Source organism: Gavialis gangeticus, unplaced genomic scaffold, assembly GCF_001723915.1.
Source record: "Gavialis gangeticus isolate Ggan-Ray unplaced genomic scaffold, GavGan_comp1, whole genome shotgun sequence".
Lineage (NCBI taxonomy): Eukaryota > Metazoa > Chordata > Crocodylia > Gavialidae > Gavialis > Gavialis gangeticus.
The window spans coordinates 17,075,766-17,095,634 of NW_017728993.1; the positions used below are offsets into that span (position 1 = coordinate 17,075,766).

Sequence of the window (19,869 nt, forward strand, 5' to 3'; positions counted from 1 at the left end):
GGCTAGGGTCTGGAACCAACTTCCAAGGGAGGTGGTGCAGGCTCCTACCCTGGGGGTTTTTAAGAAGAGGTTAGATGAACACCTTGCTGGGGTCGTTTGACCCCAGTACTCTTTCCTGCCATGGCAGGGGGTCAGACTAGATGATCTTCTCAGGTCCTTTCCGACCCTAGAAACTATGAAACTATGGATACAAGAAATAAATTAACACCCTGAGGAAGGCTACTCCTTTCTATGCAGCTGGCTGTTGGTGTGCCTTCTCATAGCATCTGGTCTTTTGAACTGTTGAAAACTGAAGATCTTTACTGCTGTGTGACCTAGCAAATTAGTTGGCAAGATACTGCTGAGAGTTCTGCACTGGCAGAGGTTATCAGTGATGGTAGGAAGGATCTTATGCCTTTGGTCGTACCTGAAATAAGTGAGTTACCTCAAAAAAATTAAATCCAATCTTTGGGAGATGTAATTCAGTTTAATGCAGTGTAGTTATGTGTCCCTTCAAGTGAAAGACAAACGCATGGGTAAGACGGTTTACACAGGGATGATCCTGCCTTGAACAGGGAGGCTGAACTGGGTGACCTCCTGAAGACTCCTCCAGTCTGACTTTTCTATGATGCTACCTAAACCACGGACAGCTGTTTGTCTGTTATTGTCCTTAAGCTGTACTTGGGCAGAAGAAGCTTATTCTTTTAGATCCAGAGGCCACATCTGCAGTCTCTGCAAATGACCCAGTAACTTTTCCAGGGTGAACTCAGTCAGGACAACCACTCTCAGGTATCATATTGCAGGAGGAAGTAATAATGGCATGCTCCTAAATGCAGTACATCTCAGACCTTATAGTTAGTCTATAAGGTGCAAATCTACTCTGCCTTAGGCTCCGAAATGCCACCCAAATGCCATGCATGTTTGTGACTGTGCTCAGTCTGTGCTGTAGATGATGATGGATTCCCCTTTATTTTTCATAAAAAACAGCTAACAGTGCTGACCTTAGACTACCTTAGTTAAGCTTTAGAGTGATGCCTTGCTAAAGTACAAATATATCTGTTTGCCTTATGTATTGCTGCGATTGCATGCATTATCTTAGTCCAGACTGCACTATTTTGCATCTATTTATGTTGTGAAAGTTATTTGAACAAGGGGAGGTAGCCAAGAGAAACCTAATGTAATTTTACATTAAGTTTGCTATGTTGGAATGCAAAATCCAGGTGTGAAGGTAACGTATAGTAGATGAATTGCTGCAAACCAATGCAATTGGACCCAGTGAGAGCCTGATGGAGGGTTTTTTTTCTCATTTTTAGCACATGGCTAAGTATGGATAAACAGATGTCACCAATTGAAGCGGATCAGCTGTGGCAGAATGTAGAAGCATAGAAAATGAGGGCTGGAAGGGACCTTAGGAAGTCATCCTGTCCAACCCCCTGCTCAAAGCAGGACCATCTCCAACTAGATCCCCACCCCCAACCAAAGCATTGTCTAGCTGGGTCTTAAAAACCTCCAAGGATGGAGAGTCCACGACCTTTGTGGATAGCCTGTTCCAGTGCTTTACTGCTCTCCCAGTGAGAGCTTTTTCTAATATCTAATCTCAATTTCCCTTACTGCAACTTGAGATCATTGCTGCTTGTTCTGTCATCTGCCACCACTGAGAACAGTCCGGTTCCATTCTCTTCAGGTAGTTGAAGGCTGCTGTTAAATCCCCCCTCAGTCTTCTCTTCTCCAGGCTAAAGAAGCCCAGTTTCCTCAGCCTTTTCTCATAAGTCATGTGTCCTAGCCCCTGAACCATTTTCAGTGTCCTCTGCTGAACTCACTCCAATTTGTCCACATTCTTTCAGTAGTGGGGGGCTCAAAACTGGAGACAGGACTCCAGATGTGGCCTTACCAGTGCCAAATAGAGGGCAAGAGTCACTTCCCTCGATCTGGTGGCAGCACTTCTACTAGTGCAACACAATATGCCATTAGCCTTCTTGGCAACAAGGGCATACTGGTGGCTCATATTCAGCTTATTGTCCACTGTAACCCCCAGGTCCTTTCTGCAGAGTTCTGCTTAGCTGGTCAGTCCCCAGCCTGTACCAGTGCATGGGATTATTCTGTTCTAAGTGCAGGACTTTGCATTTGTCCTTTATTGAACCTGATGAGATTTCTTTTGGTCAAATACTGCAACTTGCCGCGGTCTCCCTGAATCTTTGCCCTACTCTCCAGCCTATCTACTGCTCCCCCACCCCAGTTTGGTGTCATCTGCAAACTTGCTGAGTACAGATGCACTGATACATCAGTCCATATTATATCGGCACCAATAAAAGGAAAATTGACATTATCGGCAGTCGGCTTTTTTTGGCTGATGTGGCTGATAATGTTGCCGATAAATGCTGCATGCAGCTGCAGCATGCATGGGGCTGGGAGTGCAGCCTGGCCCTGGCACCTTGGACAGTAGCATCCAGTCAGTAAGTCTGTGAGGGGGAGGGATATGTGGGAGGCTGATCAATGCCCCTGCGTTGAGGGAGGGAGTAGGGCTGGAGCAGGGACAGGAGCTGCACAGCTGGAGGGAACATGAGACAGAGCCATGGGCAGCTTGTCTAGGAGCATAGGGTATGAGGAGCAGGGGGCAGTTCCTGGCCACTGCGTGCACCCCCAAGGGATGCATGGGGGGCATGTACCCCCTGTATCTGTGTGCAGGGAGAGGGCAGCCTGCCACTGTGCACTCAGGGCTGGGGCTGTGCCAGCCTTTTTCTGACAGGGGTGGAGGCTGGGCTGGGGCTGTACTCAGGGTGGGCAGTGGTGACACTGAGAGTAGGGGCTACAGGGTAGCTATAGCAAATTTTGTAGTGGCTGCAGCTCACCCCATAACCCCACCCCCCCAGTGCCACTGCCTCCCACCCCACTCCACCCGGCCCAAGTGCAGCCCTGGCCCAGCCCCTTCCACTGGGAAGAGGCTGGTGGAGCCCTGACCCTGAGTGTACAGCAGCAGCCTGCATTCGCCCCACGTACGGATCTGGAGGGGCACATGCCCCCATTTCTCCCTCGGGGGTGTGCACAGTGGTGGGAGACACCCCTTCCCCAGACAAGCTGTGGTTCTGTCCTGTGCCCACCCTGCCTGTGCAGCCTCTGCCCTATCATAGAATCATAGAAGTAGGGTCGGAAGGGACCTTGTAGATCTTCAAGTCCGACCCCCCCGCCTGGGCGGGAGAAAAACTGGGCTCAAATGACTCCATCCAGGTAGGCATCAAGCCTCTTCTTAAAGATCCCCAGGGTAGGAGCCAGCACCACTTCCCTAGTTTCACTCCTTCCCTCACCACAGCAGCCTCAATCTGTTGTCCCCCCTCCCAACAAACTTACCAGCCGGATGCTACTCCCAAGCTGCCAGGCTGCATATTGGTAGTTGGATCAGTATTGGCCAATATGGCTGGTATCAGCCCCCAAAAATCTCTTTTGATGCAGCCCTGTTGCTGAGAGTTCACTCCGTTCCATCTTCCAGGTTGCTGATGAAGATACTGAACCAAACCAGCCCTAGGACTTGATACCACCTGCCTACTAGACATTGAGCAATTGCTTACTACCCGTTGAGCTTGGCAGTCCCTCCAGTTGTGTCCCACCACAGCTGATCCTGTTTTATTGGGTGAAATGAATGTTGTCTGTGGCCCTGCATTGGGCAGGGGCTTGATCTTGCAGGACCGTGGACAGCATGTTCCCTACTTAGTCGCACCCTTTATCTTCCCCAGGGCATGTCTTTGGAAGGGGAAAGCCAGGGTTCCCTGTACAGAGATATGCCCAGGGCACATCTGCTTAGAAGGAGAAACCTGGGCAGGCACTCCCAGGACCTAAGGGGCCTGATCCTGGTTGGGAATTTCTGGACCATGCAGGATCAGGTCCCAGGAGCAACTGCCTTGAGTGACTGGAGAGTACAGATAGCTCTGAGCTGACTGCGCTTTGTTGCCATAAACTTAATAGACATCTGCTGCGATAAAGTCACCCAAATTGATAGCACCTGTGTCACAGTTACGAATTTGGGGCATTTATGGCGTGACAAAGGGTATGAATGTCTGTTTACTTGGTTTTTTGTGCTGCCTTTACTTTCATGCCAAGTCTGTTTCCACCCTATGTCTGTGCCTACTTTGTGCTGCATAGGGAGACCATTTATCCATGTTTTGTGTGATGACCAAGAATATGTACCTGTTTGAGTGTTCGTATTCAAACTGGTGTGCAAATGAGCCTGTTCTTGAGAGCAGGGGATACAGGACTAAACATCAAGTCCTAAGTCTGGGTTTTCAAGAAAAAGGTCTTTCCTATTATTTGATTTGTCACCCTTACTTAAGCAGCAGTCAAGTCATGTGTCCAGAGTGGTGTGGCAGCCAATACTCAGCTAAATGAGGGAATTTAATTCTGATGTCAGTTTGTTGTATTGGTTCCTAGGTCCCACAAAATCTCCTAGAAGTAAACTTCCAGGATGTGATATTCTAGAACTCCCGGTTGATGACTGGGACTGCAGTGAGGCACCGGAACCGTCGGCTACTAAGCGAAAGGTGACATTCACTGGGATTTTGGGATCACCTACAAAAATGTCTTGTACTGATGGTGAGAGAGAGTCACTATCAAGTACCCTGGGAAACTGGTCTAAGCTAAGGGATACAATAAGGATATCTCCCTTTACAAGGGACCAGGACTCCAGCCTAAAAACTGTGAATTTTGATTTGAAAGGCGATAGTACCTGGTAAGTGGCAGCATTATCGTAATGAATCATTGAATGGCTTTCTTGTGCTTGGCATGTTGTTCCATTGAGGCAAACTGTTCTCAATGTGTGCTGAAATGCTTTACCTACTGTCAACATAAAAAAGGTTTAATTGTTAACGCTGAGACATGGGGAAGCTGTAAAGAGGATGGGATGTGGAAAGGGATGTATGCTGGAGGGTGGTTTGGAAATCTGAGATTGCCTCCAAGATTTACAGAGAGAGGGGACAGGGGCATAAATGGTGGAAATGGAGGAAAGGACACATTGACCCCTACTACTTTATACTTTCTCAGCATATATAAAATCTGCTCTGCCCCCCCATTTGTCTGCCCCCGTTTGTCTTCATTTGGTACACATATATCCTGTATCTGTAATATATATCTAGACATGCATAACCTGTAGAGGTATGTAGACTTAGAGGTACAGCCTGGCAATAATAGGATTTGTAACATTTGTCATAATAAAGGTACCCTCTTTCTTATGCACCAATCTGCTTCTTTTAGTTGCTAATTGTTTAAAAAGGGAAGATTCCCAGATTTAAAAAAATGTTAAATTTCTCAGATATATTTTCAGTGAACACTGTCTTTAAAAATTTCAACAAGCAGGAGAAAAATGTTCAGTCCTTTACATTCTACATCATAAAGAAGCAAAAATGTCATAATTTTCTTTATATTTGTTCATCCTGTGATGGCCAGCCTCTGAGTCACAGTGTTGGTATACTGTAAAACATTTTCTCTTTTGCTTAGAGAGGCATTTTGGTGAAAGTGAAATTAAGAAACCTGAAAGGTTTGAGAGGAGTTTACAATCAATTTTTAGTGAGAACAATTTACCTCTACTAGTTCTTTCGTCTAACAGACTGGTGACTGTCTTTTCAACCCCCTCCCACAAATCCCCTACCCCTCTTCCAGGCACTTAAATGGTAAAAATGAAGAAGATGCTAAGAAGTCAGTTAAGGAATCCAAGAAACCAAGCAGACAAACAGCCACCCCTAGAAGCAATTCTAAAATCCACACAAGGTAAAATCCTAACGTTCACATGAGGGCCATGTGTCTGGAGTTCATTTGTTCCAAAAGTGATTTTGGGTTACTTGTGACAGTGAAACATTCACCTTGTTAAAAAAAAATTGGTTGCTGACACATTTATTTAAAGTGTTTCTTCTGTGGTTGCTGGTGGAATGTGGCTCCAGTGAGTAGTGATTGAAAGCTATTGCCATGTCTTTTGTCCAAAATGAAGCATCCTGGTGGTGTCAGTCCAAGATGTGTACAGAGAGGCAGTGGTTATGGTAGAGTGGATTAGGATTTTAGACCCATCAAGTCTAATGCCAGTTTAGATCCTGTGATGTCTTGACATTGTGGTGGTCAGATAATCCCTGTGCCTTGATTTATACAGTATAAATTATGAGTACCTTTTACACAAGGTTGGGGTTTAAACTAAATATGTAAAGAGACTATTTGATATCCCATGAGCATCTGCAGTGAGTTAAAGGGAGAGTAACTTGCCACTATCTGTCCTTTTATCTAATGGAGAAGTTTTTAGTTTTAACGTTATAACCAAGTTGCCATTTTTCTTTATTCCATCAGGCATGTGAATAGTAAAGATGAAGAGCAAATAGAGAAGACGGCCAAGGAATCAAAAAAGCCAGCCAAACAAACAGCTACTCCCAAGAGCAATTCTAAAAGCCGCACAAGGTAAATCCTAACACTGACGGGGCAGTGTCAGGAGGGCATTTGCATTGCTGGTGCCTATGATGCACATGATCTTGAAACAGATGGGACTTGAGTCTCCCCTGCTGTCAATTCAGCCTCAAGTTCAGGTCTTAAAGTTAATCGAACAGTTTCTCTCTCCAACTGTGACAAAAAGGAGTGGATACAGACAACTTTCTTCTTTCTATTTAGTTTAGCTGAAGATGAAGAATTGGAGAGTCAAAGTCCAATGGTAACCCCTCGTTCTCGTAGGAGATGTGCACGGAGGACAACTGCTCTCATTGCAAAGCAAATCCAGTGAGCATTCTCTGCCATTACATCTGATTCATGTTGCCAGTGGGGCTTTCAGCCTTGAACTGGCCTAGTTTGCTGTTGAAGTGAAAGGCAAAGAATCCTGGTCCTATTAAGGACGTAAAGATATATTCCATTTGAATGCAAGGCATATTATTTGCAAAAAGATTCCCCAGAATTCTTTTGATATACTTGGCAAATTAAAGCCAAATGAGGTCTATAACTATTCTTACTTCAAATGAACTGCAAGGTAGAAAAATAGTTTGCACCCAGTATTTTAGTTTTGTGATATATTAAGTCAACTTTAATTTCCCCCTCAGAAATGCTTTTTGCATCTAATTTTTTTTGAGATTTGAGACCTGATATTTCTGCTCTTGGTGGATGTTTCTTTAGAAGGTGAATTGAAATGGGGACCTCATGAGTGGCTAAAGCCTAAGTGACATTCATAGACCTTGTCTGTGTGTAGTGGTAGCTTATGTCAAAAATTCATTACATGCTGCAACCCTTAAATCAGTTTATAACTCTGTAGCTGCTGGGTCAGCTAGCTTTTATTTTGTCTGCACACTTTTTGTGGAAAAATTACTAATTTAGTAACGTGACTACCAGTGTTCACCTTTAAGTCTCTACATGGGCACATGCCTGTCCTCCTAACTCGTTCAGGACACTGAAGTGGGGAGGGAAATAGGATTTCAAATAGGTCTCATTGTGCTTGTGTAACTAGTTTAAATCCTTTCTGTTTTCTGCTTGGCATACAGCTGACAGTGCTCTGTATGCATGTCCTTTCAAGACTCTCTTTTCTCAGAACACTGATGCAAGCCTTAGGCAGCATGGTAACATTGGATCTCTGTGGTTGTGATTAAAACAATGATTTTGGAAGTAGTCTATGTGCACGCATCAGGTGTAAGTGGTGTAGTCCAAACTGCCCTTTGGCATTCTCTCCTGAGAAGAGCAAGAACCTGATGTTCCTGATATTTTTTTAATGGTGGGAAGGAGGCAGGGGATAGACCCAGGAAAAGGTATTTGAAAACAGTGAGGCCACCTTCACATCATGGGCATGCACAATATGTAGTTCTCAAGCATAATAACTAGAAGTTGCTTATCAAAAAACTGTCATCTTGCAAACTGTCTTGGTAAAATGGCCATGGAAAACTTACAAGCCCAGGTATAAAATCTACTTGCCTGCTCTTCATCATTAGAAAAAAATGTTAAAAGCTGCCTATCAAGTTACCTTGGTTTCAAATAATTGAAAATGCTCTTTAAACCCAAGTTGCTTTGTTTTTTCTACATATGCAGTGTGTTTTTGTTCTCACTTAGCCTTTTAAATGGATGTGAGAAGGAGGAGGAAGATGATGATGAGGAGGAAGATGAAGACTCCCTATCCAACTCAGACAGTTCTTACTCCAGTACCAGAGAAGCAGAGGGCCAAGTGTTCTGCACTCCAGAGAGGAAAACAAAGCCAAGCAGAAGACTCAGGATCCAAACATTTTCAAAGAAAACCCCTTCTGGCACTACTACCCCCAGAAGAACTGTAAGATTTCTAGAGGTTCTGAAAATTATTAGGTTTGAGTATTTTAAACCTAAATCACTTGTTTCATTTGTGTGGCTCATATATATGGAGATAACTAAATCATCTGGAGTGAGGTAGTTGAGAAGTTTAACAAGCAACTTGGTCTTGTATAATCCTCCATGTTAGAATGATGTGGATAGTTGAAATATTGAGTGAGGCTCCTGTCTCCACTTAAATTAGAGGAGTCCTGCCTGAGGAGGGGTTCTGTGGCTTTAGGGCTCTTTTGTGTTATCCTGTGGAGCATGCTCTGCTTCCTGGAATAAAAGAAAAATAGTCCTTTGTTACTAAAATCTACTTAAATTGGTGCTTTTTCGAACTGTGCATGCAAGGTATAGATGAAAAAATTAGTTTGGAGAATCCCATCATAAATAATTAATGTTTAAACTATGACATGCCACTGCTGACTATTTTCAGTTTGGTTTAAGTGCCTAGTACAATGGGGTCTGGTCCAGGGTGATGGTTCCTAGGACTACAGCAATGCAAATAATTGGTTTAAAGAAATAGCAGTGTAACTAGTTTAATTTTGACTTTTTTTTTGCTTGGACAGTGACAGAATTTGATCTCACTTTCTGGCTTTTATGAACCAGAGCAGTGCAGCAAAACACAACAGAATTCTGTTCTTCAGGTGTTTAAGTTTCATGATTTTTTTTTATCAGTCTTCAAGTCTTCCGTTTTGGGGTCAGGGAAGGAGTCTAAACTGTGTATCTGAACCTTTGTCAGGTGTCCTTTTTTAAAGTACAGCACTCTTCTCACCTGTACTTCCAAAAATACTTATTTTTTTGCATAAACAAACCTTTGGAAATGTGGCCACCAGATTGACGGTCTCCAGCTAAAACGTTGCAGAACAGCCACCATTTGAGGCTTTTGGCTTCTTTCTACAGCCCGAGCTAAGAACCCCTAAAACGCGCCGTAATGCTACTCCCAGAATTCCCAGTCGGTGCCAAGCAGCACAAAAACCAGCCAGTATATTAGAAGAGGCACGATTAAGGTAAAGTATACCGGGGCAGGGGGGAATGATCCCATTACTTTACCAGAGAGATAAGGAGCAATAGGTTACACTGAACGGAAGGAAATGCCCACTTTAGGCATATAGTAGGGATCTACCCAAGAACTGGTAATACCAGCAGCTTCTTTGGTTCAGTGGTGAAGGTCAAAAATCCTGTTCAGGTTTAGAAACTATTTACACTGGTCCAGGGATGCTGAGTTTAGTTTTTTGCAAATGTGGCTCTTGTTTTCCTCTGTGCTTCTTCCAAGGCTAATTTCTCAGGTCTCAAAGATCTAGAAATAGCTCTAGAAATAGAATAGTTATTTTTTGTCTGTATGATGCAGAGAAGAATTAAGAGGTCTATTTTCCCATCCCTCTACGTCAGACTTACGCATACTAGCTCCCTCTTAATGACAAAAACTCCCTCTTAATGACCTTACAATTAAAAACACCACATACACACACGCACACAAATGTTTTTGGCACTTTTGCACTTTAAAAAGGACTCAAGTATTTACACAAGTTTGAAAGGAGAGACAAAGAGGATTTCTCCTATTCACTTGTCTTCCATAGGAGGTCAGTTAGAATGGTGAAAACAGATCTCGAATCTGGCCAGTCCCTTATCTTTCCTTTTTTTTTCTTTCCCCTCCCCTTCCAAATGAAAGGCTGCATGTTTCTGCTGTACCAGAGTCCTTGCCTTGCCGAGAAAAGGAGTTCCAGGATATCTATAACTTTGTAGAAAGCAAACTTATTGATGGGACAGGAGGGTGAGTTGCCTTATGGGAAGCTTTTTTTTATGTGATCTGGGAGGGGGCAGAGGTGGTAGCGGATTGATTTACTTTCATAGCTGGGCTCAGAATTTGGGCGTTTCCAGCTCTCTGACTCTGCACAAATCACTGGGTTCAGTGGTGGATCCTCTGCCATTTCAGGTGCATGTACGTTTCTGGAGTTCCTGGAACAGGCAAAACTGCAACTGTTCATGAAGTAATCCATTGTCTCCAGCAAGCTGCAGATGAGGATGAGCTTCCTTCCTTCCAGTTCATAGAGATCAATGGCATGAAATTGACTGACCCTCACCAGACTTATGTGCAAATATTAAAGGTGAGCACGACCTTTCTTGTCTGAACAGAAATTAAACTCTCACTCTTTCTCCCCTTCTTGTGCCCAGCCCCAGGAGCCATGACTTGTAACAACTAGCACATCCCAGCAGTCCCTTTAAGAAGCAATATGCTTTTCTCTTAGGACACTGTTATACAGTGTTTTTATTTTGGTAGTTTCTGTCAGTTGATACTAGAGAAAGTTCTCTGATGCATTGGATTTTGCCAGGGCAGCAGCTCGAAAATCAGGTTGGCTGCGTGGCTTTGGTGTCTGTAGCATAATTTTGAAATGTTCATATGTGATCCCTAAGTGCCTCAGGAGCTGCAAGGCACAATGTAGGTGGGAATATGTATTACTACTTACTGTACAAGCTACTTCAAAGGTGATCTGATCAGAATATTTTCTTATTTGAAAGAGCAAATTCTTCAGTCTAAGGCCTTGCTGACTGTATATGAATGCTTTGATATGGACCCAAGCCTGCTGAAGTCAGCAATCCTTGCAGCAGATTGGGTTGGCATCAGGGTTTTCTTCATTCAGGGTCTCTATGGAAGCCCTGTTCCAGGTATGCCTGCTTAGAGTCTACAAAGCTATTTTACAAGGTCTATTTGGCACAAGTCACAATTAACAACTGTATGACCTTTTTTAAGCTAGGTTTTCCTTAGTTCCTCATCTTCTCCTTTATGCTTAGGTTCTGGCAAATAGAGCTAAACTGAGCTCTGTTTTTTGTGTGTGTGGTTCCCAGATACGTGGTGAATTTCAGTGTTTAAAGAAATGTCCAGAGTAAGGGTTACCTCCCCTAAATACATGACTACAGATTAACCTGGAGCACCATTTAACCCCATTCAGTTACTGACTGGTCAGAAGGTAACAGCAACACATGCTGCATCACTGTTGGCGAAACTGTTCTGCACCTCTGGGCCCAAGAGGAAGACAACAGTGCTGGTAGTGGATGAGGTGAGGAAACTGCAGGGCGTGGATTTTGGGAGCTCTGGAGTATTGTCAAAGGTCCTAAAAAGGAGAAGATTTGAAGATTTAATGCATGCAAGCAAATTTGGGCTGCTCTGTTGACTTGGATGTATAAAATGAGGCTTCCTGTTGTCTCAGTAGGGCAGTCGCCAAGAGAGCATTCTACCTGTTGCCTCCAGTTTACTTCTAGTAATGCAGTACTTCAATATGGCATTTAGCTATTTCAGACTGTATTTTGTCTGGCTGTTCTTTGCTGAGAGAGAAAATTAAGCTCTGAAGTACAGAAGTGGTGTTCTGGTTGGTAAAGCTTCCAGAGTACCAGTCCTAATGACAGATGCCCACCCTGTGGACCATAATCTGACTCTGGTGCCTGTACATCTGATTCTTGTAAACCTATTATTAGGAGTATTAATAATAGCACCTAGAAATGCCAATTGATCAGATCCTATTGTGGGTATTGTACAACGATATAAGAAGATGGTCTTGTTTCTGAAGAGCCTACAATATAAACAGATGTGCCAGATGAAGGGTGGTGCAGATGATGGATGTGTAGATGATGGATTATGGCACAGTCAATGAAATGGCTTGTCCATAATTGCACCAGAAGTCTATAATAGGTTGTGGCAGGGCACTGTTGGTGCCTGCCACTTTAAGGGCCCAGCCAAGCAGCCAGCAGGAGCTTGATTGTGGTGGCCATTTTAGATCCCTGGCTGCCTATATAAACAGAACAGTTCACTGCTGGCAGCCCAGGCAGCAACATCACCTGGCTGCAAGACTGCTTGGAACATCCTGAAGGTAAGAGCAGGAGCTGTAGGGGATGGCTTGGAGGCTCCTGGTCCTGGGCATGACCTAAAACTGCACCCTGCCGGGTATGGGTGGCCTGGTGGGGCTCTCGGTGGTGTGGGAGCCCCCAGGAAATGCCAGACCAGTGATCACCCCAGTGAAAGGCAGGTCGGGGCACCTTAATTAACCCTAGCTCCCACAGCCGGGTTGGTTACCCTCATAGAAGGGTCAGGAGGGTGGACCCAAGAGAGAGAGAGGGCTATAGACTCAAAAGCTTGACTTGTAATCCCTCGACTGGTCAATGCTGGGATGAGGACTGGAAGAGTTGAAGGGCCAGGGGCCCACTGCGAGGAACACCCAGAGCTGAGGGCCTGTGGTTCCGACTGGCCTGGAGGTAAAGCCAGGGCTAGTGTAGCCAAAGGTCCCAGGGAGACCACGCCCATAAGGGGGAACAGATTAGGGAGCTATGCAGCCCCAAATGAAGGCGAAGTAGGCTGCCTGAGTGGAGGGATCCTGTAGGGGTCTGGACTGAAGGATTATGGGGCCCAGTGGGGATCCAGTGATGATTATAACAGAGGATGCCATCTGCAAGGCTTGGGCTGCGGTGCAGGGAGGAATGGAGCTGCAGATAGTGCCCCCTGGCATCAGGGCAAGAAATGGGCAGCCTCCCGCCTAATTAACAACTTAATTAATAACAAGGTATGGCAGGCGAGAAGGCGGTCAGTTGGCCCAGAACAGATGGGTGGGGCCGTTGGTAGACTGGCCCCCAAGAAGGCCCCCTGTTACATAGGGGCTGATGTTTTGAGTCCCAAATAAGCACTGTAACAACAAGATCATCATTCCTCTCCAGTTAAATTCTGCTTCCTTCCTTTCTCTTCCAGCTGGACCTTTTGTGGACCCGGAAGCAGGATGTAATGTACAATCTGTTTGACTGGCCAACCCAAAAGCACTCAAAGCTGATCATCCTTGCTATTGCTAACACCATGGATTTGCCAGAGAGGATCATGATGAACAGAGTGGCGAGCAGGCTGGTATGTCCTGGCAGCTTTATTGCTGTGCTGGCAGGTGAGATGAGGTTAGATTAGCTACAGTCCAGTGTTATCAGGAAGAGTTGGATGACTATGTGACACTCCAGGAGTAAACTTAAACATGCCATTTTCATTCTTTCAAAACAATGACGGATGCACGGATCCAAAGAAAATAGGTGCAGGTGTCATTAGGTATCCTCTTTGTAAGAAATCGTTTGGGGAATATGAGCCAGGTGACTTCTTACATGTTAAGATGTGGATAATCAGTTATCATGTTTCAAGAAGTCAGATAAATCCCTGTCTGCTTGCTCTCCACCACAGCTTTATACATTTGGTTGTTGCCTTTCTCTAATTTAATAATCTTGGGTGCAGCTGGGCAAGATGTAATCAAATCCAGGATGTAATGTATCCTGTTTTCTTTCCTAAACCAGCACTGCTTGAAAGAGTGAGTTGCAGATATGTACCGTAGGATTCCAGATTTGTTCTTCCTTCTTGACTTTCATCTTACAAATATTCTTCCCCGCAATGCCAGGCTGAGATACTCACATTAGGATCTGCAGGACTAGTGATTGCTTCAGGGTTGACATACAATCACTAAAAAAATAAAGGTTCTGGAGAATGCTATAAATACTGTCTCCAAGTTGAAAAAGCCAGTGGGTTGCACAAATGTAACCAAGGGTAGAATTTATTTAGCCTTTCAGCTGAAATTTAGCAAATTACATTGACATGAGCCAGAAGAGAATCGGTCAGAACATTGGCTGTTGCTAGCTTTGCAGGGCTAACAGAAGTACTTCATTGTTGTCCATGAATTCAACAGATATGACTTGCATAGCTTTGCATAGAGACAGCTAATCCATCAGCTGAAAAGTTATTTTTACCTGGCCACAAAAGAAAGAGTGTACCTTTTTAAGAGTGGCTCTTAGATATAAAGTCACATTTAAAAGCTCCCTTTATTGAGGGAGTCCAATAGCCATCAAGTCTTGTGTTGGAAACTTGACTTTCAAAAGTATGAACTTCTGCTCCCCAAACCCTTTGCGGTGGGTCATGCTGTCAGCTTCCATTCAGAGTTTTAGCAATTTTAACGTTTTTCTTCTGCATGGCTGGAACAGGAAGTTATAGTTTGTCTTGTGGATGAATGACAAGACTGTCCTTATCACAGATGTTGTGACAGTTAGCTGTCACAAGCAAGGTTTGTGAGAAGGTGAATGGTAGTCCGTTTGGGATTTAGTGATGAGAGCTTGCATGTATGTGTGAAGCGGGTGTAAAACAGCCTTTCAAAACCTCTTAGCTGATGTGAGGTTATTTTCCTTAAGAATCTAGACATTTAGATAAGTGGTTTTGACAGTGATTTCTAATCATCAGTAAATGTCTATGGTGTTAGTAACTCTGGAAGCATTTAGTTACTGTTACTCACTTGTTCTGTGCAGGGCCTCACCAGAATGTCCTTCCAGCCCTACACCTACAGACAGTTGCAGCAGATTATCTCATCCCGGCTGAAAAACATCAAAGCATTTGAGGAGGATGCAATCCAGTTAGTTTCCAGAAAGGTAAACAGCAGCACTGAAGTGTCATTGCTATTGCAGGGTTAAGTAAGGCAGCTACCAGCGAAGGTGATCAAAACCATAGGTAGTAATGGGAATCATTCCCACCCTCTCATCACACGTTTCTGCATCCCCTGTGGCAAAGGAGTGTGCTCATAACAACACGCTCTGTGATTTCTACAAATTCATATGCTGCTTTGGCAGTCTATTTTACCTGTTCTCTTTTGTCTTGAAAGACTGCTATGATATTGCTGTCCATTAGTTATAGGCAGCAGAATCTTGATAATACATAATAGTGAGATGTTGACTTTCTCTAGCACTTGGCATAATGGAAATTTACTGTGTGACCTTGCCAAAATAGAGCTGATCATCAAAAAGGAAATATCGACTCCACCTTCTTCCATGAGCTTAATCAGGCTATACTATGCTTTCCAATGTTCTCTGTGTTTCCAGATGATGTGGTCCTTAGGACAGAGGCCAGTTCATTCTGATCTAATACTCAGAATTAAAAATAACATATAAAAGGGTGTAACTTCACATTAAAATGTCCACATTGTTTAAAATGTCTCATTCCTTGTATATTTTCAATGAAGTTTGCGTAAACCTCGGAAATCACCACATTAGCATCTCATTAGTTCCTTATAATATTGCAAACTCATAACTTCCTTAATAGCAAAAACAATCCCCTGGGAATTTCTCAATATAGATTTAACAATATTGAGGTTTTCATCATTGAGATTTTGTCTTATTACAAAGCATACTGCATAGCACTTGCTATCTTATAAATACTACCTTAGTTTTCTTATAAATTATTGTCAAACTGAAAACAAGAAACCATTCAGTCTGGGAAGAACCCTGGATTTTTATAACAACACTAGCATTTCTTCAGTTAGTGAGGAATCTGACAGCTATATGAGCAATTGCTTATAGCCCAGTTTTCAAGAGTTTATAACTATGGGAGTTTAATTGGGAGTTGTGGAACTGAGCACATTTTGAAGATTTAGACCATTATTACCGTATCTCAATACACAGAAGGTAATTGCTTTGTTAACATGTAAACTATAGGTACAATTTTCATAAGTACCTAATGGATTTTCACTGGGATTTGGACACCTACATTTGTGAAAATTCCCCCAGATACCTATGTGGAAAACCACTTTGAAACATGTTACTGTTTCTTAAAAAACAGCACATGACCAAGTACTATTCAGGGATAAACATGTGAGAAATTCTGTTAGATTTTTCTGGCTGAAAATTGATTGGTATAGATCCATGGGTGAAAATTCAAAAGATTTCAATGTTGAACTAAATCTGTTCCAACTGAAACTTGTGGGAATTTTACTAACTGTTTAGTGGCTGCAGAGATGAGTGTAGAGTTTTGTTTTCTTCATTTGGGAGGTTTTTGTTTGGTTTAAAGCATGCTGCATCCCGATCTAGTTATATACGTGCCTTGATAAAAGTTTGGAGTCTTGGGTTTGTAACCAGGTTTGATTGATTGGTTGGTTGATTGATTTTTTTTTTTTTTTTTTTAATTAATAAAACTGCTCTTTTGAAAAATGAAGTCCTAGGAATGACTACCAAGATAAACACTCTGCTGATTTTAAAACAACCCTACCAACTCTTGCTGCCATCCATTCTCAACTGCTGAGAAGTGTCACTTTTGCCATACTGCTTTTCTTCTTAGGTGGCGGCATTATCTGGAGATGCAAGGCGTTGTCTTGATATCTGCAGAAGGGCCACTGAGATCTGCGAGTTCGCCGGTCAGAAAAGTTCCTCGGGGTTGGTCAGCATGACCCACGTAATGGAAGCAATCGATGAAATGTTTTCATCTCCTTATTTAAATGCAGTCAGGTAAAAATGTAGCTTAGAAGCCTCTTCCCTTTTCTCCCGAACCTTACAGATGGATTTTGGGGGTGGGTGATGAGGTTTTCCTTAGGAAGTGCATCTTATTTTACCTTACACATATCTCAGAGCACTTTCTACAAACTTTTAAGTCTCAGGGCTACTCCTTTGAAAGTTATAGATGGGGAAATAAAGACACAGAAAAGGTGATTTGTTTAAGGTCACAGTGAGCCAGGGATTTTCTAGGATTAAATGTAAGAGTTTCTTTCCTATTTAAGCTGTGTCCTTTCTTGAGTATCAAAAGGTTCTGCAGGTAAAATTAGACCCTCATATATGTTGGGAGAACTCCATCTTCAGTAAATTCACCTAGTCTCTACCTGACAAATTAAAAAAAACTATTGATGAAATGTGAGAGTCCACCTAATTGTCATTGTTGTGCAGAATTAACAGGAGGAAAGGACTGACTTTATTTTAGTCACTAAAGCAAATGGACAAGATTTGAATATGCACATGAAGCAGATGCCTTCAGTGAGAAGGTGCTGTTTATGCCAAGTACAATTCTGCTTTAAATATTTATTATGGGTGGAAAATTGAATAATGTGTGAATTAAAAACCATAACCTGCCAGGGAGAAGGCACAATCCTCGGTATCACATTTGTCCTAAAAACCCAAACTTTCAACAGTTAAGAGATGCAGACTTGCTCTCCCAATATATTAAATACAGAATTCCAGCTTGCAGTTGTACTTCTTAATTTCCACAGATTTGCCATGTTAAAACACTAGCCTTTTTTATAAATGTAGTCCTATCACCATTAGTATTCAAGACCCTGGTTGAAGAATGATTAAATGTTATGTTGTGAAATGCAGTGTGCAAATACATTGGTAGGGATTAAGGTCTGATGAGACCTTACATTTTTTTCCTTTTCTGATGTAGGGAAATATAATGCACTTCAGCAAGGACTTACCAGACATTGCCACTCCTTGAGCTGTCCATTTCCAGGATTCACTGGCTGAGACTGGTAATGAGATTTTCCTCCTCTTTTTCAGGAATGCTTCATTACATGAGCAGACTTTTCTGAAAGCAGTTCTAGCAGAGTTTCGCAGGTCAGGGCTCGAGGAGGCAACAGTTCAAGAGGTACACTTTCTTTTATGTAAACTGGATGCTAGGTTTTTGCCTTAGCTGTTTTATGCTTATAACGTGAATGCATCAAAATCAATCCTAAGGAGCAATGATGATGAAAGATGACACAATGATGGGTGAGATGTTTTAGAAAAAAGGGCTACGGATGCTGGCTTCTGCATTTTGTGTGCATTTGTGTCCATGGTAAAGAGAACTTGGCTTACAACTTACTTGAGTTAACAAACTTCAGCTGTTCTGTTGATTAGTAGTCTCTGTCATCTCATCCAAACAGACTGAAAGGTTTAACACGCTTCCCTGCTCTGTGTATATTCTTATTCCAATCTAATAGATTGACCAAACTGAATTGTGTCTTGTTCTTTTAGGTCTATCATCAACATGTGGCACTGTGTAGGATTGAAGGCCTGCAGATTCCTACAGTTTCAGAAATTATGGCCATTTGTTCAAGGCTTGGTGCCTGCCGGCTCTTGTTAGTAGAATCCAGTAATAAATACTTCCATGTGCGGGTGCGGCTGAACATCAGTCAGGATGATATTATGTACGCTCTCAAGGAGAAATAAGACAACTGATTTTTATATTTATATGTAGGCGTGGATGTTTTAAATATTGTCAAGGCTTTTATGAATTATTTTTTAAAAATTTGAATATAATGAAAACTGTTATGTTTTGTTTTTTCTAATATCTTTGCTATATTAAATCATCTTTTGTATAATAAAGATTTTTCTGCAAAGCATTTTAAACCTTTCTATTCAAATCACTTTATATAAAAATAACACCAGGATTTGTACCAATGGTATATTCAGTAAATGGCATACCCCACGCCTCTTTGTCCCCCTCCCCTGGAGCCCCAGGAATGCACCAAATGCCTCGGTGATATAAGAGCAGCAGAGGCTGTCTTCTCTAATATTAAAAAAATATTCTTACCACTTGTGTCGGGCAGAGATGCTGATGTACTTTGTGCTAGAATAGGGCTCTCGTTACTAAATAGCATTTCTAGGTCATTTTCCCGCTACAATTTCACTGAAGATCTGATTTTTAAAAAAGGTCCCAAAGTGTTGAACTTAAATTTCCTTATGTATTGCTTATGTGTAGGCAGAGGTTGGTAACCTTTTAGGAGTGGAGGGCTGAATTAACAGAGCTCAGCCTAAAGACAGACAGCCACTTCCTACTCCGCTGCTGCTGTTTGCCCCACCCATGGCATGGCTGCTGTCAGTGCCCTAGCTTCACAGGCTGGAGGCGATTGCTTAGCGGGCCAGCCCCAGCCCATGGGCCATAGGTTACCAACCCCTGGTATAGTAAAAATGTGTCCAGCTTGCTAGATCACGAGGGAATAATGGTGAAAGCACGAAAGTAACAAGACCTGGAGACATTCTTTTAATCTAAGAACCAACTTGACCTTTCACTTCAGTTCTCTCAGTTGGAGAATCAGAATTACCTGTAATACGATCAATGAACGGTGCCCAAGTATTGATTTCAACAGGGAATTGAATTGCCAAATTTACTAAAACCACCTTCTCTGTTTTATGACTTCTGCAAAGACGTTTTGCTGCGACATAGGCTTCAAGATCTGGTGTTGGCTTCTCATAAGTGACCTGAGTTGAGAAATGGAGAAGTGGGCAAGGTGGAAACAGTGGCAGATTTTCTTCATAATGAGAAACGGGAGAGGGAAGTAAGGCTTTGTTCGTTACAATCCTAGCCTTAGTAATTTCTTCCCTACCGTATAGCTGTGGAAACCTGGCTTCCTTATGTCCTAGGACTTTATGGTGGGCTAAACACTTTGTAGCAGCTTCAGAAAAGTTGAAATACGGATGTTAAACGAGCAAAAATATGAACAAGCTGTGGGGGTTTTTTGCTTGTTTGTTTTCATTCCACTCTAAATCCTCAGCCTTGCTATAGATCCCATAACAGATGCATTGTGGGACTGTGGAGGTGCAGCGGGAAAGTTGGGATCCCACAACAGGTGCATTGTAGGACTGTGAACGTGCAGCCAGAGGGCTCGGATCCCACAACAGGTGCATTGTGGGACTGCAGAGGTGCGGCGGGAGGCTCTGGCAGGCGGTGCTCCCGGGGGCTGTGGGCAGCTCACAGCAGGACCGAGCGGCTCGGTGAATCGCGTGGCTGCAGCCGCCTCAAAGTACGCAGTGCTGCCTCCCCGCCTGGGGGTAGAAGTCACCGCGTCTTTGCCGCCCCCCCCCCCCGCAGTAGGCGGGACC

General features: G+C 43.2%; 1 protein-coding gene across 1 annotated transcript in view; it reads left to right on the top strand.

Moving 5' to 3' along the window:
- ORC1 (origin recognition complex subunit 1) overlaps window positions 1–18,476 on the top strand; it is a 26,415-nt gene extending 7,939 nt beyond the window's left edge. Inside the window, exons 6-19 of the mRNA XM_019501302.1 lie at window positions 4,399–4,696; window positions 5,623–5,730; window positions 6,295–6,402; window positions 6,610–6,714; window positions 8,023–8,236; window positions 9,157–9,263; window positions 9,926–10,027; window positions 10,190–10,361; window positions 11,205–11,312; window positions 12,989–13,138; window positions 14,563–14,682; window positions 16,361–16,527; window positions 17,566–17,653; window positions 18,022–18,476. Coding sequence (XP_019356847.1) covers window positions 4,399–4,696; window positions 5,623–5,730; window positions 6,295–6,402; window positions 6,610–6,714; window positions 8,023–8,236; window positions 9,157–9,263; window positions 9,926–10,027; window positions 10,190–10,361; window positions 11,205–11,312; window positions 12,989–13,138; window positions 14,563–14,682; window positions 16,361–16,527; window positions 17,566–17,653; window positions 18,022–18,216 — 2,042 coding nt within the window. The 3' untranslated portion in view covers window positions 18,217–18,476. The remainder of the gene's footprint in view (window positions 1–4,398; window positions 4,697–5,622; window positions 5,731–6,294; window positions 6,403–6,609; window positions 6,715–8,022; window positions 8,237–9,156; window positions 9,264–9,925; window positions 10,028–10,189; window positions 10,362–11,204; window positions 11,313–12,988; window positions 13,139–14,562; window positions 14,683–16,360; window positions 16,528–17,565; window positions 17,654–18,021) is intronic.
- The last annotated feature ends 1,393 nt before the right edge of the window (window positions 18,477–19,869 follow it).